Below are 25907 nucleotides of genomic sequence, written 5' to 3' on the forward strand. Positions count from 1 at the left end.
TCTTCATCCTGGAAAGAATAGCCTTATGCAAAATTGAGCCAAGTTGGTCTTCCTCATCCCTTAATTGCCCTGAGTCCTTTCTCTCTCTTCTCTCTTTCTTTTTTTCCATTTGGGGCTCAAAGGGCTTGCTCACAGTAGTACCTCCATCCAAGCTTTTTGAGACTGGATGCTTCAGCTCCCCAATGTGGCCCGATGACTGGCAGCGGCACATTGGAGCTTGTTAGAATGAAAACTCTCAGCTCCACTTTCACTCCCAGCTCCACTGACTCAGACCCTGAATTATAGCCGGCTCTCCGGTGATTCCTGTGCTCGTTCTTATTGGAGAGTTGCAGCTCCAGCCTTCGTTCTCTCTAGTTTCTTGTATGAATACTAGTATGTATATGGAGCCATTCTCTCTCAGCTGTCCCAAAGGAAAGCATTCTGACAAAAATATCCCTCTTGCATCCTTGTCAACACTTACATATTTCTTCTTATTGGTGAAGCCATTGGAGAGCTAATGAGTACTCTAATGAGATCCTCCCTGGGACCACCCCTAAGATCCCCCTCCTTAAAAGCCCTTAGGACAGGGGACCCAGCAAGCTGTCCCCTTTCTGTTTCCACCAGGAATGTTACCTTTCCCCTAAGCTCCCAGGGCCCCTTCCTTTGCCTCTGTAACTTGTGTCCTGAGCCCATTTCTTCTAAAGCTCACTTACTCTAAACTAGGGGTGTCGACTCAATCAGAGAAGGGGCCAAAATCTAAAATCCAGCCTAAATCGCGGGCCGAATGGTTTACTGAACAGTCATAAACTGACAATGTCATAAACTGACAGCGGAGTGCAGTGATGACAGCGCAGTGCGGGCCACATTGCAAGGCCTGGCGGGCTGGATTTGGCCCGCGGGCCTTGTGTTTGACACATGTGCTCTAAACTTTCTCTTACAGCTTGAGTCTTGGTTCTGATTTCTATCTCAGCCAGAACTCAAGCACCGAGATTGCCGAGCCCAGGTCTGGTCAGACTTCACCTAACACACCTGTTGCTGTGTTTCTGCCCAGGCCAACAGTATCCCACTCTCAAAAAAAAAAAAGGGGGGGGGGGAGGGGAAGGTGGATTTTAAGCATTCAGTCCCTCTGTGAGTGATTCCAAGTCCTGATTTTTAGTTCCAACCCTTGGTCTCTGAACCCTGAACCCCCAGAAAGGAAAAGTGTCCTCCAGAAGGAAAACCTGGCAGGGAGGGGCCCCTGTTTTGGGGATTGGGAGGAAGAATTGCGTTTGTGTGCTTGGCCCACAGGACCTGTCTTCAGGCTGACTGATGCGGGGGGGGGGGAGGGGAGGGGGCATCCTACTGGAGAGGAAGAGAGACAGAAACATCCATGATGCACAACCCCACGGGGATCAAGCCAGCCACCGGGCATGTGCCCTGAATGGGAACTGAACTGTGACCTCCTGGCTCATAGGTCAACGCTCAACTGAGCCACACCTGCTGGGGGGCCATCCTGCTGGGGACCCCAGACATGCAAGATCAAGTTCCCCATTCCCGCTCCGCAGCAGGAAGGGCGGTCAGGGGTAAAATTCTAGCCCAAGGCCAGAGCAAACGGCACCCCTGGGGGAGGCCGGAGCTGTGCACGAGGACCAGCTCCTAACTGTCCCGGCCGCTGACTTCAGCCTCCGGGGGCCGCGACCAGCCTCGCGAAGGAGAACCGGAACGAGCAACTATATGCATGGCGCCCGCGCTCGGGACGCCCATCCCAAAGCGGCCGTGGGCGGGGCCCTTGCAGCCGCCCGTGGAAGCCCCGCCCAGCCCGCCCGCCGCCCCCGCGGCTCCGCCCCCGCCCCCGCTTCCGCCCGCCGCCCAGGCCCCGCCCCCCGCCCGGCGCCCCAGGCCCCGCCCCCGCCCCCGCCAGGCGCCTCAGGCCCCGCCCCCTCCCCGCCCACCGCCTCGGGCCCCGCCCCCGCCCCGCCCCCTTCCAGAGCCCATGCCCCGCCCCCGCCAGGCGCCTCAGGCCCCGCCCCCCGCCCGCCGGCCGCGCCCCGGGGGTGGGGTGAGGGCGGGGCCCCGGGACGGGACCGGGGGCCGCCAGGCCTAACCTCGACCTCGCGGCTGGCCGAGCGGGTTCCCCCCGCGGCCGTGAGCCCTAGCTCCCCGTCCCCGTCCCGTCCCCGCGCTGGCGCCCGGCTCGCAGGGGCGGCGGGGCCCGCAGGCGGCCATGGCGGCGGGCGCGGGGGCCCGGCCGGCGCCGCGCTGGCTGCGGGCGCTGGCGGAGCCGCTGAGCGCGGCGCAGCTTCGGCGGCTGGAGGAGCACCGCTACTGCGCGGCGGGCGTGTCGGTGCTGGAGCCGCCGCTGCAGCGCTACTGGGCCTGGCTGCTGCGCTGGGTGCCGCTGTGGCTCGCCCCCAACTCCATCACCCTGCTGGGCCTCGTCATCAACCTGCTCACCACGCTGCTGCTCATCGCCTACTGCCCCACGGCCACCGAGGAGGTAACGGGGGTCTCCGGAGGGGGGGGCTCCCCGTCCGGGCGGCGGGAGGACCTCCCAACTGCTGTCCTGGCTGGCCCTGTGCCCCCCCGCCGCCCCCGGCACCGCCCCGGGCTGCAGGCGCCAGGGCAGCGGGGACCCCCGCGTGGCTGAGCCTCCCGGGGGGCGGAGGGCGGACCCCGCCGCTGCCCCCTCCCCCCCGCGCCGCCCCGGCTGCCCCGAGGCTGTCCCGCCGCCGCCCCGGTCCCGTCCCGCGTCCGCCCGGAGCCTCCCCGCCGCGGAGGGGCTGTCAAGGTCATTGCCGGCCGCCCCGCGCCCTGTGGGGGCCTCTCCGAGCGAGCGGTGGGTGACTTGACACCCACGGGGGGCTCACACCCCATCCCGGGCGGCCCGGCCCCCGGAGCCCCGGGGCTTGTGGTCGGGCAGGTAGGTCCTCCGGAGATGCCCTCTGGACACCCGCAGGCGTGTGCTCCTCAAGGTTGAGCTGGTGATCCTGAGATGAACCCCCAGAAAGGGCCCCTCCAGAACGAAGGAATAGCGGTAGCACTCATCAGAGAGAAGTTACACTTCCTCTTTGCTTCTTCATCAAACACCCGCTAAGATAGTAGCGAGGCGATAATCCTTATCAGGGAGCATGAAAGCCAGTGGGTTTGGTGAGCAACAAGTCGTTGACCTGTGTCCCAGATAAGAGTAAGTGGTGTGGGCTGGACAGCCGCTCCTCAGTAGCACCCCTGGGGCTGTGGGGAGGGTTTTGGAGGTGGGGAGAGGATTAGGGGAGGGGCGGGGGGTGATTCTTCCTATAGCTCTGTGGAGTGCAGGGATAAAGGCTACCCTGCACTTTCTGTGACATTGTCTTCTTGTCTTTGCCCTCCAGATAGTAAAGTCCCTTTAAAATCATATTTGAACGTAGTAGGTCCTGTGGGAGAACTAATGTGATTTGAGGTTGGGTAACATGAATCCAGTGGAAGTATCTCCTGTCCTCCATATATATACATCCATTAAAAAAAATAATTAGTGGCTCCTACATTTTCCCCCCACGTAGAATGCTTTTTTTTTTTTTTTTTTTAATTAGAGAAACATTGGTTATAGAAATAATACACAGTGGTTTAAAAGAATCCACACACACACACACACACACACACAAAATCAAAATTAAAATAATCCACACAAGATTAAAATACAGTCTTATGAAAAGTGCAAACTCACAGACTTGATGTATCAGTTGGATTTAATGCTGAAGTTGTGCAGTTATTGCCTTTGCTGCATAAGGCTTTTTTAAAATTTATCTTTACTGTTGAAAGTATTGCAGCTGTCCCCCTTTTTTTTTTTCTCCCATTGACTCCCTCAACCCCACTCCTGCTTTAGAGGGAAACCAAAGAATTTATATGTATATATGCAGAGCCTGTGGATAGACAATATAGCATGGGGGAAGGCCTGAGGAGGGAGCCTACAGATTTTGCTGACTGATAGTTATATTTATTATAGATGATGTCTTGGCAGCCATTCCTGTTGTTATTCATTTCCATCTTTTTTTTTTTTTTTTTTTTTTTTTAAGTAAGTTGCTTTAGTATTTGGCTAGAATGAGGAAGACGTAGGTTCTACTGTGGCTACTTCAAGATGAGAACGCTGGTCTGCTGCCCAGGTATAAAATAGAAAGCTCCACCTGCCAAACCACGTTCACGAGGCTGCAGTGAGGCCCCAGATATATCACACGCAGATAAACGTAAAAAGTTACCACTTGCTCAACAAATTAGAAGCATTACTGTTATTAAGAATGTCCTGAAAATATACAATATAATAACATGTAGTTCTTCTTGGGCCTACATTTGGCCCAACAGGCTTTGGATGTTTCTGATACTCACAGTTAGATTGTGGACTTTTCAATATTATTATATTAATTTAAGAACCATTTGTTGAGCATTTAGAAAGAATAGGGCATACAAACAAGTCCAAGAGACTCTGTTTAGAGATATAAGGAGGAGGGGAGTGAAGGAAGAGGTCAAAGTATAATTAATTAATTTTTAGGCTGAGCCTCTTGAGGGGTCAATTTAAAAAAAAAAAAAGTAAAAAAAAAAATCAATGATTTTAAAAGGGAGGTAAGGGCTAAGATGAAAGCAAGAAGAGTTTCTAAAATATGTCAGTAGTTCTGCACATGCTTCTAAGTGGCTGAAGCCATGAGGAGAACACCTTTGCAGGGTTCACATGGTCTGTTTGATGATTCCAGCATCAAATGACAGAAACCGATCACAGAGCTGGTAAATGAGTGGTCCAGGCAGGATTCTGATCTAAGGTGGTCTGACACCTAAGTTTATATGTTTTTACATATACTACCACCTTCTTATCGGGAGTTCCTGCCTTTTTCTATACGGTATGTAGGGGAAAAAACCCTTGTATCTTATACAATATTTATCAGATATATAAAGTGCTTTCACATCCATTGTGGCTGGCAAATTTTTTCCTTTCAAAATAGTCTTTCCACCATTTTAATATTTCTTTCGTCTATTCATCTTGAAGTAACAGTAGTACAGTATTTTTGGTAAGAGGAAATTGAGGCCAAGAGGATTAAGTGACTTTAATCTGGCTTGGAACTTGTTTTCTTATGCTTAGACTTAACAGATCACTTTCATAAAGGGTCAGGAAAAACACATAAGTGTTTTAGATTTAGAGTGTAGGCTTATCTACCCGTCTCCCATATAATAAAAGCCTAATATGCAAATCAACCAAATGGTGGAACAACCAGCAGCATGACCAGTCACTATGATGCACACTGACCACCAGGGGGCAGATGCTCAATGCAGGAGCTGCCTGCAGCCCACAGGCCCCAGGCCAGCCAAGGTGGATGCCATCAGGAGCCCCCTGATTGCCCCTCAGAGGGGGCAACTGGTGGTGGTGGTGGCGGCAGCGGGGGGTGGGGCTGGCGAGCAGTTGGCACCAGGCTGGCCAAGACAGGTGCCAGTGGGGGGCCCCCTCAATCATCCTGCCAGTTGCCCCAGAGATCGGCCCTGATCACCGGCCAGGCCTAGGGACCCTACTTGTGCACGCATTTTGTGCACTGGGCCTCTACTAGGAAATAATCCTACTCATAGAGGATTATATGTATGTAATGCTGACTACATATCTATATGAATAAGATTTGATCTATTTCTTAACAGTGTGTTAGTTTCTAGGACATGACTGGGGGGATGAAGGGAAATTAATAGAAAAAAAATTAATGCAAGTACTCTGAATTGCATTTCACACCACCATTTTGGTTAAGGCACTTGCTACTCCAACTAAATGGAAGTGCTTACTATACAGCAAGGCTTTGTCTCCTTGTCCCTCTCTTTTCTCCTTCCTCTTCCTTTCTCCTGTCCCACTGCCATCTTTTAATGCCCAGCTCTAACACTAACTCCTGATGAAATATTTCTTCCTTCTCCGGAGTCAAATCAACCACTTAATCTCCTAAACTCCCATAAGAAGAACTAATGCTGACCAGGTATTGACTATGTTGTTGTACCTGGTGTTATTTGAAGCTGCTTTTGTCTGTTATTTCATTTAATCCTCTCAAGGACTTACAAAAAGGGACTATTATTAACCTCATTTTATAGATGAGGAACCTGGAGGGACATTAACCTCTTCAGGGTATATAGCTTTAAATGGAGATCAGGGTCCCAAACCTGAAACCTATGCTTCACCGCGGGATTTTGTTCTTCATTTGGGGATCTTTTTTCTGCCAAAGGCCATTTGGGTATTTATAACAGCGTTCTCGGGCCATATAGAATTACCATCTTAAAAATTAGCCTGTAGTATTTGGTCAAACATTTACTTTACTTACCTCTAATGCCTTGGCAGGGCCAAACCAAATGATATCGTGGGCCTTCGGTTATGTGTGTCTTTTCTGAGCAGGACAACCTGCCAAATTTTAAATTCAGACAGTGATTGCTCATTTATCCATTCTCCACAGCTCAGTCCCTTACACAAAGCAAGAGGCTTGGTAAAAATATTTGCTGAATTATTGGCTGCACAAATGAGATAACAAAATGTAATCGGGAGATCGTGTTTGTCCAACCTTATCCAGTTTTATTGGGTCTTAAATACTTAGCAGTTTGGCCAGAGTAATTTTACCGAGTAAGCAGGAGTTGGAGCAAATAGAGAAAACAAGAACTGAATGGCCGCCTCCTTACTTTGATGAAACAGTTCTATCTTAACGCTGTCCTGTCCTTGGCTCCCATTCCTTGGCTGCCTGATCCTATGTAGGATCACAGACCCCTAGCATTTGAAGGGCCTTAGGGCTTATTTAATGTGATTCCTACATTTGCATATGAGAAAGCGCAGTGATTGGAATCTAGTTTTTCAAACACCAGCTTAGTAGCACTTATCTATCACAAAACCCTCATACACCTGTTTTTGACTGGTATAAACGGTGGCTCCACACTGATTTGAGTAAATGTTTTTGCTCTATCTTTTTGGTCTGTGTGTATAAGTCCATGTCGGTGTCTCTATTAAGAGTGTGTTTATAGCAGATGGGGTGCCTAGCATAGAGAGAGCTAGGTCAAAGGGCACTGAACAATTTCTTTTGTTTATGATAGAAAGTCGAGTCGAAAAGCAAGTATATCTGAGAAAGACCCTAAAAAATGTTTTATTCCCTGTCTTAATAATTTAGGTTATAGTTGCCTCTGCACTATAAAGAGTTATTTGTTGGGGAAATAAGAAAAGGCAATAATCTGTAGATTCCTCTTCAGTTTTTGTATTGGTTTGGTTTCTTTGAAATCTAGTCTATTTCTTTTTTTATCCAGCTCAATAACTTATCAAGTATCATTTATTAATAAGGCAGGACTCTTGGCCTCTCCTTTTACCGTAAAATAAAATATAAACTCCAAACTTGCAGGAGGTGAAAGGTCTAGAAGCAGGCCAGGGGCTGGAGGGAGGCAAGCAGGCACTCAGGCCTCAGAATGACAGCAGGCAGGTGCACCGCCCTGAGAAGAAACTGTGCCCCACCCTCGTCCCAGCCCGTCCGGAAGGAGCTTCTGCAGGGGGTGATGCGCCAGGAGCTCTGCTGTCCTGGGCTTTGCCCCTTGGTTCCTGTGGTTTTCCCGCACTCCTTGAGAATTCTGGCTCAAGTGTGGCTAAAACATGGCATTGGAGTGTGTGGAAAGAGCTTTAAACCACACTCCCTGGGTATCTGACCTGGGCCTAAGGCTCTGGCCGCTTGGAGTCTGTGAAGTTATAAAACGTGGCAGGTGTTAGAGCACCAGGTACAGTTGACTTTGATGATAGATCAGACCCCGGCGTTCTCTTCACGCCCCTCTTCCTTCCTGCTCCCCTTAGCGCTATGGGAGTCTGGCAACTCTAATAAGTACTAGAGTTGGTATTTAAGAGAAAAAAAATAGGAAGAAGAAGAAAAAAAAAGGACTTTTCACACAAAATAGAAAAAGAAGCCCACCTTTCAAAGTTCAGAGAAAGCCCTGTAGCCCCGAAGTGCTGGTTAACCACTGTGCTCCCGGCTGGCTTCCTTCCCCAGCTTGGAACCTGCCTCACTTCCTGAGAACGGGTGCGTCCTTCTCAAATGCTGGCCCCTAACCAGCGCTGAGGCCAAAGGTCCCTGTGGAAACCAGGAAGCCCCCAGGGGAGAATGGTGTTACCCTTCCAGACACCCTGACATTCTGTGGAGCCTCCCTCTGTAAACAAGGAAATGTCCCCTCCAGCCGCAGGTGTATCACAGGCACAGGGTGTGGCTTAGACCAGGCCGTCTGTTAGAAACTCCAAGAATTTTTTCTCAAAAAGATCACTAGAATCACTCCACTAGGATCATAGTCCTCCTTTGACACCACAGCGGTAGTACATTTTTTCACACATGCGAGATCTGCCTGAACGGTTTTCTTTCTTCCTAACCTGTTACCAATGCAGTTTCTATTTTTACGGAGAGAGTAGTCGGTTGACGTTTTGGATCACTGAAATGTTCCCGTTAGCAGCTGACCCAGTCGTTACTGGTTATGTAATATCTTGTATGTCAGTCAACTATACCCAAGGTTATTTAAAGCCAAGAGGCCCCCCCTTTTTTTTTTCTTAAGTATAAAAAATCATATAAATGAGCATTGTATAGTTCCAGTATTTCCTAAATTTTAATTTGGGAAGATTTGCTTTTTGTGTATTACCTATACTATTTTTTATTTACTATTTTTCTTTCATCAACTTTCATTTTTTAAAGACTTAGGCTCATTCAAAACCTTTTAGTAACCATATTAAATTTTTCCAAAAATACACTAAAATAAAGATGTAAATATTGAAATGAAAAATTTACCCATGAAGCACCTAAAATTATCTTATGCAGGTAGTGTCAGTAACAACAGTTACAATAAATAAGGAAAATTTACTGAGCTCCTTGTTACCGGTTGGTTAGGGAACCTGGCCTGAGCAGGTCTGCCTAGGGCCAGCTGTGGGTTCTTTGTGCAGAAAAGGTTTCACAATATGAGTCCAGGGGACCCTGAGGGGGACAGTAAAATAATGAAGGGCTTAGCAAAGAAGAAACAATAGGAGAGCCTAGGTGGGACTGCTTTGGTTTCTAAAAATGTTATAGGAAACAAATGAGCTGAAGCAGGGCTGCTTTGGCTTGCTGAGAAGTCAAAAGAGGAAAGAAAGCAGTGGAGACAGTTTTGGGGGTAAGCCTGGGACAAGCTGCTGCTGGCCACTGCTCCCCTGGGGCGCCTTAGAATTTAGGAGATGCTTGCCTGAGAGGGAAGAAATGTGATGTGTGCTCCTAGAAGGGAGAGCTAGAGCAGGGTCCTTTGTCTTCTTTAAAAATATATATTTTATTGATTTTTTACAGAGAGGAAGGGAGAGGGATATATATATATATATATATATATATATATATATATATATATGCCTAAGCAACCATTTAACTGGTGGCTATGACATGCACTGACCACCAGAGGGCAGACACTCCAACGGGTAGGTGAAGTTGCTGGCCTTGGGTTAGCTTGCTTCTGGGGCCCTGTTGGCCCCTAATCTAGTACACCTGCACCCCAGATCTAGAGAGGAAGTAGTACAATTCCTCATGGAATTGGCTGAAGGTTAGCTTGCTGCGATATTAAAATATTTCTTTTGTAATTATATCCTTTCAATGTGCATGATTTCATGAACTGGGCCACTAGTAGTTAGAAACATCAGTGAGAGAGAAACATTGATCAGCTACCTCCTGCACACCCCCTACTGGGGATGTGCCCACAACCAAGGTACATGCCCTTGACCGGAATCGAACCTGGGACCCTTCAGTCCACAGGCTGAAGCTCTATCCACTGAGCCAAATAAGTTAGGGCTGGGTCCTTTGTCTTAAGGGCTTTATTCTCTCTTTTGCTGGCGGGAATCTTAGAGGAGGTCTCAGGGAATTTTTCAGCAGCATATTCATCAGTTTTCCAGATGTGCTCTTTCAGGGTCTCCTCTGATTGGTCAGTACCAGGGCAGGGGTCATTGTTCATTGCAGCTGGTTCTGGCTTTGACCACCTCCTTTTGCTGCTTTTCTGGAGCTGAAATACAACTGAGGCCTATATGTTATCTCTAGGGAGGTGATCTTCTGTATCTGCTGTAAATTGCTCTGCCAGTGTATTCAGCTATCTGTCTTGGTTTCCCCATTCCTCTCGCCAAGGAATGTTTCCAGCTTACTATCTTGCCTCATTTCTATATGCCAGGTACTTTTCTAAGTGCCTTATATGTCATCACCTGAGCACCTTCCTCTTCGCCCATGCCTTGACCTCACAAATTCTAGCTGCCTTGACCTTCCTAAACTATGCTACGTTTCTCCTTAACACAGCAAGATCCCTGGGCACTGTTCAGTCCCCATTCCTTTACTGTGGTCTAGAAACTGCCTCCAGGCCATATGCCGTGGCATCATAGGCTCACCTCATTTGTTTCTCTCCTGCAGGGATCACATCCTGCGTTGCCTGCAATGTCTGAAAACTGGTGTTTAGTTTATTTTCATTGTTTGTTTTGTTTTGTTTTGTGAGGTTAGAGAGTAAATCCAGTCCCCTGAGACTCCATCCTTAATAGAAGCAGGGGTCTGTGATCCATCTTCGTCTGAATAATGCCAAATCTAGTGCCATATATGAATAAGTACTGAAAGAATCAACATCAAGTCCTGATCCTTGCTCGATGATTTAACTTTGTGCTTCTCACAATATGGGCTTCTGAGACCTTCTACCCAGATGACTTAGAGCAACTCATTTCATTTCTCAGTTTATTTTTACCTCTAGAAGGAAGATTATGAATCTTCTTTATAACACACAGAGGTCATATTAAGTATGAACACAAGAAAATGTGTCGATTGGCTTAGATTGAGCTATTGTCAAACAGAAGCTAGCTTACCGTCACTCATTATTTATTATAATAGTCTTTATTATTTACATCTACTTTTAGGCACCATACTGGACGTACCTATTATGTGCACTCGGGCTCTTTATCTACCAGTCGCTGGATGCCATTGATGGGAAACAAGCCAGAAGAACAAATTCTTGCTCTCCGTTAGGAGAACTTTTTGACCATGGTTGTGACTCTCTTTCCACGGGTAAATTAACTATAAAGTTGTGTTTGTTTTTTTTAATAATGACTTAAACACTAAATGAGCTGTTTGATTTTTTTTTTTTTTATAGATGTACCTCTGGGAGCAATTTTTGCACAGTGTATTTTAAAATATCTTCAAGTGTTTATTTTGTTTAGTGTACCTTATTTTAATGCCAAGATTCAGTTCCTTAAAGCACTATTGCTAAATAGTAGATGGTTATTTTTCCCCCCATTAATTATTTCTAATTTGTAATGGTTCTTAAATCTTGTTTCTTTCAGTATTGATGGCAGTTGGAGCTTCAGTTGCTGTGCGCTTAGGAACTCATCATGATTTGTTGTTTTTCTGCTGTTTTATTGGGATGTTCTTATTTTATTGTGCTCATTGGCAGACTTACGTTTCGGGCGTGTTGAGGTTTGGAAAGTAAGTATGTATTTTAAGTTGTATATTTAAAAATATAACCGAATTTATGTTCACCGTCTGTTATAGTTCATATGTATGTAATAAGGGGAACAAAGCTTCAATCAGGAATTTAAATGATCTTTTAACTTATTGGAGCATCAATAAATATTCTATCTTAATTTAAATCTTTCAGGTATTCTGCAGGTTATAAATAGTTACATATTTGATAATAACTTTATTTTCTCTCATTCTCCAACTTATTAGCCCAAACTTATATGAGACATGAGGAAGAAAAAAATAAGGGACCCGAATAATATAGAAAAAGGATTCATGATCGATACTCAGTAAATGTTAGTTCCTCTCTCCCTTTTTCTCCACAAAGTACCAAACATTTTATTATTAGGTTTTCCTTGTCCAACTAACTTATTTCTCCATGAAGCCTGGAGGCCACTGATCTTACTAATACCTGCATGTCATTATTCGTGTTTTCCTTAATATTCAATTCACCTTTTTCTTCTAACCGTCCCCAAATAACTTAATTGTATTTTCTTCCATTTCTAATTTTTTGTTTTGTTTTGTTTTGTTTTTTTTGTTTATCTAATCCTCACATTTTTCATATTTGCAGAGCATTAAGTATTCCTTTAGCATCTAGGGACTCCGGGGGCATCCAAGTGGAGACGTAAAGTAGGCTGACAGATATAAAAATCTGGAGCCCAGAAAAGAAGATGGGGATTTAGAGGTCATTAGCATATAGATGATAGCCTTACATACAGAGAGAATTGTTCAGAGACTCCAGAAGGAGAAAGGATGGATTCTGGAAGTAATAGCATTTAAGATGTGGAAGAAGAAGCCATCTAGGAAGGAGCCTGAGAAGAGCTTCCGGCAAGTTAGAGGAATCAGGAAAGAGGATGGAATAAATAAAACCATAGCAAAGCATTTCAAGAAGGAGGGAATGATCAGCATTTTAAATATTGTAGAGAAGTTATGCAAGATAATAACTGAAATGTATTCCTTAGTTTCGGCTAATTGAAAGTCACTGTTTACTTTAAGTAATTTTAGTAAAACTCAGACTAGAGTAGATTAAGCAGCAACTCTGAGGACAGGAGGAAATTAGAAATTTACTACTTTTCACTGAACCTGTTTATGGAGCAAAGAAGAGAGGAGTCGATAGCTTCAGGGGGTACTGATTAGGGACTGTATTAGCTGGTTTTTAGGGGTTGTTTTGTATATAAGAAATTGAAGTGCATTTATATATTAAAAGGTAAACATTTGTTCAGGGGGGGGAAAAAGGATAACTTTTGGAATTCTTCTTAAGTTAAATTGACTTAAGAGTGTTTGAGAATTTCTTAAATTATCTGTTGTTTTTATATTTTATAATTTTTTCTGCTTATGAGAGTAATTGTTATAAAAAAAATCAAACTTTACAGAAGTACGTAACATAGAAAGTAAAACCTTCTGAATCTCAGTGGAAACCACTATTTGCAATTTTATATATGCTAAAGAGCTGTCCTCTTTATGCATATACTAATATTTACCTGTATGTGAGCACATGTTGTTCTGTAGATATGTTTTTTACTTAACCATGTAGTCAGCTGATAATTCAGTGATGGAACTAAAGGTAAAAATAAACTAAGTCTATAGCTATTTTTACATCTTTGATATTTAATATATGGTTAACTAACCTTTACATACAGGAATTTTATTTACAAATATCTTTTCTATTCTTTACCCTTCCTCTTTAGAGTGGATGTAAATGAAATTCAAATAGGTTTAATGGTCGTCTTTGTGTTGTCTACATTAGGAGGAGCAACAATGTGGGACTATACGGTAAAACTTAATGTTTATTTTTAAGTACTTTTTAAATATTTAGGAAAAATATGCATTGTTAATTTTCTTCAGAAATCCTTGGCATTGTACTTAATATTCATTGGATTTCTTAACTTTCTCCTTTGGTTTTGTAATTTTTTTATCCTATATACCTTATTATGACATTTTCCTTTATGCAAGAATATATTATCACAGAGAACAAAACAACCCACTTCCCTAAATACAAACTTAAACACTAGTTGCACTGCCTTTTCCAGGCCAAAATTTATCTCATAAAATAGATGTTTACAAAAGTAAATTCAATAAAATATTTTACATTTGAAACTTGTCCCTCTATATTAGGAGAGAAATGTTGCTAATTTGCATTTTTTATAATCAATGATGAGGTGAAGTGTCCCATATTAAGGAGTATTTTCATTTTCTGTTTGGTTGATAACCTCAGTATTTTTATCAAAACTGACTCTGTCATAAATTCACTGTCATAAATTCACACTTTGCAAAGGAAGAAACTAGAAAGAAAAAATTATTGTCTCTACAACCTAAGTTCACAATACTGCTCGACTCACAACCTCATTCCTATAGAGTTAAGAAGGATAATATCAATAGCCACAACTAACATTTATTCAACACTTATTATGTTCTTAAACATTTTGCTATCATTGTTTCACTTGATTCTCAGAACAACCTATAAAATCAATATCATTAATCTGTTTTATAAATGTTTTAGAATAATTAAGTAATTTGTCCAAGAACACTAGCTAGTGAGATCTGGAGTTAGAAATTAATTCCAAACTCTATGTTTTTAAAATATATTTTATTGATTTTGTACAGAGAGGAAGGGAGAGAGATAGTTAGAAACATTGAAGAGAGTCATCAATCAGCTGCCTCTTGCACACCCCCTACTGGGGATATGCCCGCAACCAAGGTACATCCCCTTGACCGGAATCGAACCCGGGACCCTTCAGTCCCCAAGCCGACGCTCTATCCATTGAGCCAAACCGGTCTCGGCCAAACTCTATGTTTTTAGTCACTAAGCTACATTTACGTCCAGTTAAAATAGTACAAGATACAAAACTAAACATACTCCTACCATAAGATCCCTTAGAATTTATCCAAATAAGTTGAAAACTTATCCACACAAAAACCTGAACACAGATGTTTATAGCAGCTTTATTTATAATTTCCAATACATGGATGCAACCAAGATGTCCTTCAGTAGGTAAATGGATAAATCATGGTATATCCAGACAATAGAATATTAATTACTATTAAAAAGAAAAAGTGCTTTGACCAGTTTGGCTCAGTGGATAGAGCGGCCGGCGGCCTGTGAACTGAAAGGTCCCAGGTTCGATTCCGATCAAGGGCATGTATCTTGGTTGCGGGCACATCCCCAGTGGGGGATGTGCAGGAGGCACCTGATCGATGTTTCTCTCTTATTGATATTTCTGACTCTATCTCTCTTCCTCTCTGTAAAAAATCAATAAAATATATTAATATTTTAAAAGAAAAAGCTACTAAGCTATAAAAAGACATGGAGAAACTTTAACTGTATATTACTTAGTAGAAGAAGCCAATCTGAAAAGGCTATGTATTAAATGACTCCAACTATATGACATTCGGGAAAAGGCAGACGATGGAGATAGTGAAAAGGTACGTGATTGCCAGAGTTTGGTGGAGGAGGGTTGAGTAGATAAAGCACGGAATTTTTATAAAGCAGTGGAACTACTCTGTATAATATAATGCTGGAGGTACTATGGCTTATGGAGACTCTGCGTACTTCCCGTACAATATTGTGGTGAACCTAAAATTGCTCTAAAAGGTATTTCTATTAAAAATAGTAATAGGAGACTTCTCTGTGACGTTTAGTTTCAGAATTGGCAAATTATAGTTTATATAACTAGGATCAGAAATAGACTTTGAGCATATTTTCTAGTAGTGGTACATTCCCTGAGACATTCATATTTCTTATCATCATGTAAGATTAAATAATAGAATCAAGCAAAATGTTATATGTCTTAAATGGTGGCTGTTCTGCTAGTACCCATAAGAAGGCGAATGTGGACCTAGAGGCAGTTAGGCATCTGGTCATTGTGTCAGACATAGTTGTCTTAAATTTGGAATTATGACAGTTTTTTTTTTTAATGTATATTTTATTGATTTTTTTATTTTTTTTATTTTATTTTATTTTTTTTTTTTTTTATGGAGAGGAAGGGAAAGGATATAGAGCTAGAAACATCCATGAGAGAGAAACATCGATCATGGTCAAGGACAACAGGGGGGTGAGGGCATGCGTGGGGAGGGGTGGGGGATGGGAATGGGGGGATGAGGACAAATATGTGATACCTTAATCAATAAAGAAATTTTTTAAAAAAGAAAAGGAACATTGATTAGCTGCCTCCTGCACACCTCCCACTGGGGATATGCCCGCAACCAAGGTATATGCCCTTGACCGGAATCGAACCTGGGACATTTCAGTCCGCAGGCTGACGCTCTATCCATTGAGCCAAACCATCTAGGGCCTGATTTAGTTATGATGGGAAAGAATGTAACTTCATCTTAAAATTATTTCATTCACTGTTTTGACAATACTATAGGAAGAAAGCACATCTACTTATTCTCACCAATAAGAATATTTATTTTAGATGTAACTTTTCTAAATTAATTGTTAATCTATAGTTTACACATTTTTTGGACAATATTTCAAAAAGTCTATTTTCAGAACACAACAGCCTACAGCTTTTGGCAATTCATTGTTACTGTTTTTAAATCCTTTGCTGCCTTTGGAAGTTTTCTTGAACAGCATTTGACCAACAGGTAAATATACTGCTAGAGATTTAATCCTGGATCTTAACTACACAAAATTTTTGCATGGACACACATCATGATTGTCACATTCATGATGCAAATTATGGTGTCTGACTTTGCTGTGATTTACTAAATTCAAGTGACCCATCCTTTTTCACTCATTTAAATCAGATGAAAGTTTATGAGATTAAATGCCTCACGACAGTTATGTAAATAGACTTAGCTGAGTTTAGTGGATTCGTTTTTCACTTAATGATTAAAACAATTAAAAGAGAAGTTACTACTTTAGGCTATCTTCCAGAAGTTAAGGTTGAGTAAAAGGAAAATGATAACTTATTGTTCAGGACCATATTGTAATGTTTCTTTTTTATTTAGGAGGAAAATATATCCCATTTTCTTAATGATGTTTCTTTCCTCTAACCCTCAAGATACCCATTCTAGAAGTAAAATTGAAGATCTTCCCAGTTCTTGGAGTTGTAGGTGGAGCAATTTTTTCCTGTTCAAATTACTTCCATGTTATCCTCCATGGTGGAGTTGGCAAGAATGGATCCACTATAGCAGTAAGACATTAATTTCATCACCATGTAGTATTAATTTTATACTAAATTTACTTAACAGCTACAGCGATACTAAACATATGCTGAAGTTCAAGAATGGGGAAGGGAATTAAATATCTTAAAGGATTCTTTTTAGGTATATAATACAAAAGCAGTTTTAAAAGTTTAGACTGATAATAAAGCACTTTTCCTCCTTATAGCCTTTCTGAGTAGACAGACATTCCTGGCATTTCATTTACTCACCTACTGTTTCATTACTGTACATAATTAAGAGTTGTCATTTGTTTTGCTTTTTTTTTTTATATATATAAATCTTTATTGTTCATATTATTACAAAATATTCCTCCTTTTTTTTCCCTTCCACCAGGTTCCCACCCTACCCTCTGCCCTTTCCCCACCCCCCATTGTCCTCATCCATAGGTGCACAGTTTATGTTCAGTCTCTTCCCGCACCCCTCACTCCTCTTTTCCCTGAGAATGTTTTGCATTTTGTGCCTTACACTAATAAGGTGAGGAGAGGAGGAAAGGTAGAGACTGAGTTCCTGATTGAATGGCGGGAAAGCTGCCAGGGGTCATTGTTTCACATACGGGGTACTTGTTACCAGCAAAGTATATTTCACTGAAATATTTATTTTTAAACTATTCTATTTTAAAAGGTAAAATATTTCCATCTTAATTCTTAAGTTGAGTGGATAGACTTGGTGCTTTATGTTCTTTACACTTTGCTCATGTTCTAATACTTTTGTATTTATTTATATTTGTTTCTTCAAATGTCTTTAATACTTTATATGATAGTCAGAATTCCTGCCAAGCTTTTAAATAAATATAACACAATATCTGTTTCTTAAAAAACATATTGTAATCGTCAAGGTTCTTTTACAATAGGATATGAATACTTATCCCAGTGATGCCATCTTTTATTAAAAACGTTTTTGGAATGTCTTTTTAGAATTACTTTAGGCTGTAACTCATTCTTGTTAATTTTTTTGGTGCTATAGTTCAAATTTTCTGTCCTTTAAAGGTGGATTTGATTTTGAAAAAAAAAAAAAAAGTCATTTGGAGCTAGGTCTAGTAAATAAGAGGAGTGATAAACATAAAATACAGCATTTTTCATTTTTAAAAAGTCTTATCCTCTTATATAACTTATGAATTGGCTTTCAGGACAATTTAAAAAGAATCCACGTAATTCATAAATTATCAATCTTTTAAAATACATTTTATATGCATAATTCAAAAGCAAAGTACAAAACTCATTTAAATACATAAGTTCTGATATATTGGGAAAAAGTAATTTAATGTTATTTGAGGTGTTTTGTCTGTTGACCTCAGGAGAGTACTGTGCAGAGGTGCTTAGGAAGACTAGTTGCTTGACCATGGGTGACAAAATAGAGCACTAGAAGAATCATGAGTCCTACTAAAGAAAATATGATTTAGTAAGGATCAGTGTCCACTTCAAAGAATGTTTTACTAAGAAATAATTGATGACTGAAGAAAGACAAGAAATCAAATATTAGGGCTAAGAAGTAGTTGATTTTAAACTCTTAAACTGGTGGTTTTCCAACTTTTTTAGCAGCAGATTTTCTTGAATAAAATCTCCTGAACCATCTATACTAATAATAGCCTTGGTCAGTGGTCGGCAAACTGCGGCTCGCGAGTCACATGCGGCTCTTTGGCCCCTTGAGTGTGGCTCTTCCACAAAATACCACGGCCTGGGCGAGTCTATTTTGAAGAAGTGGTGTTAGAAGAAGTTTAAGTGTAAAAATTTAGCTCTCAAAAGAAATTTCAATCGTTGTACTGTTGAAATTTGGCTCTGTTGACTAATGAATTTGTCCACCACTGGCTTAGGTGTGTCTCACCCTCACTTCATCACAAGATGGCCATCACAAGATGGCCACACGCACAGTGGAGGCAGGGCCTTGCAGCCGCTCTGCGCATGAGACCTAGGGGTCCTGTGGTTCTGCGTGGCATGGAGGAGGCCCAATGTCTCTGCTGCCTCACATGGAGAAGGGCAATTGGGGGTGATCAGGCCTGCAGGGGAGCAGTTAGGCGTCAATCAGGCTGGCATGGGAGTGGTTAGGGGGCAATCAGGCTGGCAGGAAGAAGCAGTTAGGGGCAATCAAGCAGGCAGGCGAGCAGTTAGGAGCCAGCAGTCAGACATCCCCTGAGGGGTCCCAGATTGGATAGGGTGCAGGCCGGGCTGAGAGACAACAACCCCTCCTTGAGTATGAATTTCATGCACCAGGCCTCTAGTAATACAGATAAAATTACTATTTTATTAGTCTAAATTTTTATGTTATTACTATATAATATAATGTCTTATTATATATGGCTTTGTAGTATTATTACTATAATTTTATAGTAAGTTATAACATGTAAACTTAAAGAAGAATAAGTGTTTTAATAAACATATTTAAATTGGTGGTTATAGATTTAGTAGGTCTTAAGACCAAATTTATTTCAATATTTTGTTTAGGATAAGCAATGCTAAGAGAATCCTGATTGACAAAGGTAAAAGTGTAATAGGTTGGAATTTACAGTGTTATATAAGAGTGCATTTACAGTCCAAATACGAAAAAAGGAGGGGGAAGGGAATTGGTTTTGAAAGAAACTGAGGCAGATATTTCTGGACAAAAACATTTTAACTTTGTAGTCCAAGAGTTGATGACCTTTAACATAGTAAAAGTTGGTATAGAATAAATTATATTATTTTTTAGTGTTTATTAGTTGGGATCAAACATCTGAATCTTTGTAACCCTAGAGTTCTGTGAGTTTGAAAAGCACAGCTAATGCCTGTATGCTCACTGTTCTTTAGATTTCTAGTTCCTAAAACAAAATCGGTGCTCAGAAAATGCAGTGTAATCAATAGTGTTAAAATGTGATGCTGATTTTCTGCTTTATCCATTAGGGCACCAGTGTTTTGTCACCTGGACTTCACATAGGAATAATTATTATACCGGCAATAATGATCTATAAAAAGTCAGCAACTAATGTGTTTGAAAAGCATCCTTGTCTTTATACGCTAATGTTTGGATGTGTCTTTGCTAAAGTCTCACAAAAATTGGTGGTAAGAAATTACTTTATGATTTATTGTATAATAATCTACTTGGTCCTCAAACTCAGAGCTGGAAACTATTTCATACAGTGGGTATTTTGTGTGTGTGTGGTGTTATCATCATAAAATGAAGGTATCTATTTGTCCTCCAAGTGAAATTGTGAATGAGTTAATGCTATATTTAGGGAAACAGACTTTTTACTGTATAGTAAGTTCTTTTATTTGTTTAGCTATAATTATCAATTATAACTTTCTGATATCAAGAAATTTAAATACTGTAAACAGTAATCATGGATTTAAGACATTTTAGATTCAGTATTTTCATATCAAATATGAGATTAAATATTTTTATCCTTATTTGTCTTAATAGTGAATTAAAGTTATAATCCTGTTCTGCAAGTAAAAGCTACAATGTTTAAAATTTAATAATAAAATTATTTTGTTTACTTTTTTATAGATAGCTCACATGACTAAAAGTGAACTGTATCTTCAAGACACTGCCTTTTTGGGCCCAGGTCTTTTATTTTTAGACCAGTACTTTAATAATTTTATAGACGAATATATTGTTCTATGGATAGCAATGGTAAGTTCTTTTCTGCTAATATTTTATTTTTAACAGATGTCAGATAACACTGTGCTTAAGAGACTTTTCAGTGAAATATCAGGTAGTCTTACTACTAGTTTATACCATAAATGTTTTTGTAAAATTACTTATTTAAAGCTGTGAATTGTTTTTTTATTGAGTATAGAAACAGCCTACATATCTGGAGATCTTGCTTCCAACAACCCAAATTTTTAAAAATACAACTGTTTACTTAAAAATAACTATCTCTTTCTCCTCCCCCCAAAATAGTACAAAAATACCAAAAATGACTTTACTCGGCCAAAGGACTATAGCACTTATTATTACCTTTTACTTAAGCTCATTAGAATTAATCAAAGCTTATGGCAAGTAACAGGTAAATTAGATGGAGTTCGTGTTAGCAAAGGCGAGCACTTATTGCATTAAAAACTGTCAGCTAATATTGAGGAAATGAAAACAGACAGTATTACCAAGTACCAGGTTGGGGACCATTTTTTGGTAAAAATAAGCAACCCTATAGATGGCCCTTGAGGATAGTGCGTAATTTATAATCATGATGTCTCATCAAGCAAAGGATAAATTTTCATTGCTTACATTCTGCTTAAGAAAGTGATGGATAGCCGAGACCGGTTTGGCTCAATGGATAGAGCGTCAGCTTGGGGACTGAAAGGTCCCAGGTTCAATTCCGGTCAAGGGCATGTACCTTGGTTGCGGGCATATCCCCAGTAGGGGGTGTGCAAGAGGCAGCTGATCGATGATTCTCTCTCATCGATGTTTCTAACTCTCTATCTCTCTCCCTTCCTCTCTGTACAAAATCAATAAAATATATTTAAAAAAAAAAAAAAGAAAGTGATGGATAATATATATCGGTAGTTTCAAAATATTATCCAAAATGATTATATAGAATTATGGTACTTAAGAGAGAAGCTTTAGCCATCAAAGAAAAAGAAAATCATTGTTGGTAATAATCACAAAAATGGATAAAGGAATTATTTTATTTTATTGAGACAGCTTTATGGTAGATCTTTAATTTTGGTGATTTCGAACAATTCTGCTATATTTTCCTCTACATCTGGACCTCACTTGCCTTCACCAAATTTTTAATGATATATATAATAAACGCATATTGAAGTGTCCTGAAAGAAACCCTGCAGTGAATCTTTTGATAATTTGAATCAACTCACCCTATTTGTTAGTTTTAGGCACTAAAAAACTATATCTGTTCTGTGTGGGTTACCACATCTGATGATCCTTTATACTAGGTTCTGGAGTAAATTAATAATTTCCATTTATGGTTCATTCAAAGGTTTTCCATTCTTCAAATGGCGGTGAGATCCTTCAAAGTTTTTCAGGCAGTATTCTAAATAGTATTTACAAATCAGAATAATTTCCTTTAATTTGCTGTCCACTTTAAAAACTTTTAGAGCTTTAAAACACTATACATTTAAGAAATAGATGATTATCCAAAATATCTGAGAATTCAATGTAGGGTTTCTTTTAGTGAACTTAAATATTACCAAATGGACTTAACATAATTAAAATATCAGGTTAAAAAATCAAGTACCTATTTTGTAATGTGTGAGTTGGCCTGGTTTATATTGATGATTATGGTGAGGAAGTCAAATTCAAAACACTTGTGCCCTTTGGCATCCTTAGGGCAGTGTTTCCCAACCTTCTCTCATGATGAGAATCACCTGGTGGAGTTGTTAAAACACAGATTCCTGAATCCCAACTAAGAAGTGCTAAACTAGAATTTTTGAGAACATATAGGTAAAATTGCATACCTAACTTAGTGCTCTGTATATAAAATCTGTTTTAGAGCACTAGTTAAGTATACAATTTTACCTATATGTTCCCAAAAATTCTAGTTTAGCACTTCTTAGTTGGGATTCAGGAATCTGTGTTTTAACAACTCCACCAGGTGATTCTCATCATGAGAGAAGGTTGGGAAACACTGCCTTAGGGGAAAGGTGATTGCTTCAGAGAGAAAAGGGTCACCTGGAGCTTTTCAAGTAAATGATAGGGGGATTTACCTCTCATAGGTGGAATTCCCTCTCTTCCAACAGAGCTGTGAAGCTCCTTTTTCTGAAGAAAGCATCTGCCTCTAGTCTCTGGGAAAGTTTTTAAATAGTGTGCTTTCCTCAGTTTTTTATGCAACACAATTTTGTATATGCCTCCCCTTAACTATGATATCTTTTCCAGACCTTTTTGTCTCCCTTTGTCACACAAGGGACATCACTTTCATGGGCCTTTACTTTCTTACAGCTAGTCTTAAAGCAGTAAGGAGTAAGAAACGTGATGGAATGATTTTGTTATAACTGATAGCCCCTTCTAGTAGAAATTTGTAGCTTAGTTGCACAGCATATAATTGAAAGAATGTGAAGACTTCCATTCTATTCAATATTACTTTCCAGCTTTTGTATTTCAGTCGAGGACTTTTCCACTGTGCCTCAAATTCTATAACTGTGAAGTATCTTGCATGTGTTCCAGAGGACTATATGAGGTTCAGATATGAAGTATATTGAAATATTCTAAAATGTATTTTTGTTGAATTTTCAGTTAAGTTTGAAATTGGGCAGGGGGGCAGGCAGAAAAATTGCTGCTTCAAAAGAGATAGACCATAATCTATTTATATTTTCTTTTTTGCTCTAAAGGTCATTTCTTCATTTGATATGATTATGTACTTTAGTGCTTTGTGCCTGCAAATTTCAAGACACCTTCATCTAAATATCTTCAAGATTCCATGTCATCAAGCACCTGAACAGGTTCACAAGCATATTGACTAATAACCCAAGGAAAAAAGGAGAAGCAGTTAGGGGAACCTAGGAGTGAAGGAAATCCCCTTTTGCAGGAGGCTAGTATACTATCAAATAAGGATATACTTGAATATAAAACATTGTCTTGTAAATTCCATTATATCTATTTCAGTTGTGAAGTCCTCATGTGTATCAACATTTTTTACCACAGATAACCAGAGTAATACAAATCTACAATATAAATTAGAAATAAAACTAAAGAAATTAAAATTTTCTAGGTACAAGAAAGTGAACCACTATAGTTCTAAATAGCAGTCTCTGTCTCAAATTCTTACACTCAGGATTTTCATTGCCAAATGATTACATAAAAATTCAGAAATTCAAGGATGTTAGCCATGTTAAGGATGATGCTACTTAGCTAAAAATTGGTGTGTTCACAATACTGTATAAATGCATGGATTATAATACTGTATTTATTAAGAATGATGTACGATTTTTTTATTAGTCATTTTCAAGAGGCATGTTAACCACTATCATATATAATGAAATACATGCTTTAGTATACCAACTAGAATTTAAAAGGGCTATTAAAATTTTCTATAATTTGTGTTATGTAAAAGCAATTTGTCTTATTATACAATTTTGTCTTATTATACAACACAATTAGTTCAGAAAAACAAATGAATCTTTATAGTGAAGGTACTTGTTTCTTGATATTCTGAGTTAAAATGTCATTGTCATAAAAAGATGGGCATTAAACATCTCATTCTATTAAAACAGTACTTAAACTACAGTTGACTTAAAAAAATTAGTAATTTATGAAAACATGGCAAAAATATCTTCCCTTTAGAATACTAGCCAGTTACTACAACTATACATGTCATTTGAGGTAAAAAGGGAATAAAATAAGTACCAGTTACTCAACCACTGAATGCACTATATACTGATTCTTATCTTTCTACTCTCACTTCAAAGTATTTATAGTGTTCATTATGAATAATGGAACTATCACCAGCCTCTTTGGTGATCCAAATCTTAGACTCCCTCCCCTCTTATTCTACTTTTAATTTTATCCCACAGTTCTGTAGACCATAAGCCATAGGATGAAATAAAAAAAATAAAAAAATAAAGGAGTAATGAACATGTACTATATCTTAAGCAAGAAAAAGACAATGAAAAAAGTGAAAGTTGATATCCTTAAAAAGAAAAAGTATATACTTACGTGAATTAAGGACACGGAAAACACTCTATGGTACTTATTTTGTCTCTGTAACACTTGGTAAACTCAAATAAGGACCTTCTTAGACATCTGAATAGTACCTAAGATTTATATTCCAAAATATACATTGGCTTACAAGGGAACTCCTCTACAAAATGTAAAAATTTAAGAAGCAAATTGTCCCCCTAATGTCAGGTAGACTATTGTTAATTGTGGACTAATTTCTTCCTATATAAGTTATCACAGAAAAAAAGAGAATCCCCATTGATTTGTTTTTTAAAACTTTGAAAACCTTTTAAAAAGTAAGATAAGAGTGTGTTATGGGGTGGGGACGAATTAGAATTTAAAACATTGAAAAACAGGAGAAAATCACTTCTAATGGACATATGGGGGGGGGCAATATTTTTTGTTTTGAATGATTCAATGAAAGTAGTTTGAGCAAAAAAATAGTAAGTTTAACTGATACTTTAAAAATGGTGGAACAGTTTATTAAATCAAGTATTTCATATATTTTGTTTTTAAAATGCACATTTTAAAAGACAAGTTATATGAATTTAACTGTTCAAATTTGGAAATGAAAGTAAAATCAAACTTCCATATATTTAATCAGTACTATAAGTATGTGCCATTTAATTTTGAACCAAGCTAAATTAAATGGCATTTTATTGTCTTTGTGGAAATGACATTCATAAATTTGTATTTTAAAACAGGTATTTATATTTTGTTCAATCACCTTAATGGTTTTTAGTGGTTCTATTCTACAACACAAATTTAAGTAGCTTTTAATACATTTTATAAGTCAATAGATTTTTCTTTTGAAATCTTATCATTGGAATTGACCGTGTAAGTTAATGACTTTATACAAAAGGATGTACATATAAAAATAATTTTTTTTCTTTTTTTAATATAATTTATTGATTTTTTACAGAGAGGAAGGAAGAGAGAGAGCTAGAAACGTCGATGAGAGAGAAACATCGACCAGCTGCCTCTTGCACACCCCCTACCGGGGATGTGCCCGCAACCAATGTACATGCCCTTGCCCGGAATCGAAGCTGGGACCTTTCAGTCCACAGACCAACGCTCTACCATTGAGCCAAACCGGCTTCGGCTAATTTTTTTTCTTAAAGAGTAACAATGTAACCACCAATACTTGTGCTTTCTACTTTTTGGGACTGATACAGATACACTGAAGCCAAAACTTGAAATTAGATCAACTTTATTATTAAGTTAATTGACAAGTGTCATAAAAATTCACTATTACTATTAAAAGACAGAAAGCTTATACATACAATTTAGGAATTGCTGCTACTCACATAACTATTTAGATTTTACTTGGAGGTTAACCAAAAGGAGGTTTGCACTTAAGCTAATGAGTAATGTACTGGGCCTCTAGTACAATATAATAATCCTACCAGTCATTGAATAGGAAATCTTAACAATACTCAATATATATTAATTCAATGTAATATTTGAAAATACAATTTTTAAACCACTCTAAAAATGTATTTGCCTCTTAGCTAATATTATAATTGTATCGTATTACTTAGGTTCAAGTTCTTCCTTCCAAGAGCCATCAGAGTAACATGGACTGAAGAGACTTTCGAACAATTGCCATCTCCTGCTGCTGCTGTTCATGAAAGGAGATATTAAACATTTGTTTAATTTTTAGATAAGTATTAACCAATTTCAACAAATAAAACATTTCAGTGCTTAAAAGATATT

At 39.6% G+C, this 25907-nt stretch overlaps 1 protein-coding gene across 2 annotated transcripts; it reads left to right on the forward strand.

The window, feature by feature from the left end:
* Window positions 1-1992: 1992 nt before the first annotated feature.
* Window positions 1993-25903, forward strand: CHPT1 (choline phosphotransferase 1). 2 transcript variants are annotated; one of them, XR_014794712.1, is made up of 9 exons: window positions 1993-2455; window positions 10844-10991; window positions 11267-11408; window positions 13130-13214; window positions 16448-16579; window positions 19481-19639; window positions 20085-20210; window positions 22865-23064; window positions 25733-25903. XR_014794712.1 is itself a non-coding variant. In XM_084880084.1 (9 exons), the coding sequence occupies exons 1-9, from the start codon at window positions 2183-2185 to the stop codon at window positions 25775-25777; spliced, it is 1221 nt and encodes a 406-aa protein (XP_084736210.1). In that variant the 5' UTR covers window positions 1993-2182; the 3' UTR covers window positions 25778-25903. The 2 variants fall into 2 exon arrangements, 1 of the variants encoding a protein (XP_084736210.1); XM_084880084.1 differs by having other exon boundaries at window positions 22865-22975.
* Window positions 25904-25907: the final 4 nt, after the last annotated feature.

The sequence above is a fragment of the Pipistrellus hanaki genome (assembly GCF_964339955.1).
Source record: "Pipistrellus hanaki genome assembly, chromosome: 3".
In the NCBI taxonomy this organism is placed as follows: Eukaryota; Metazoa; Chordata; class Mammalia; order Chiroptera; family Vespertilionidae; genus Pipistrellus; species Pipistrellus hanaki.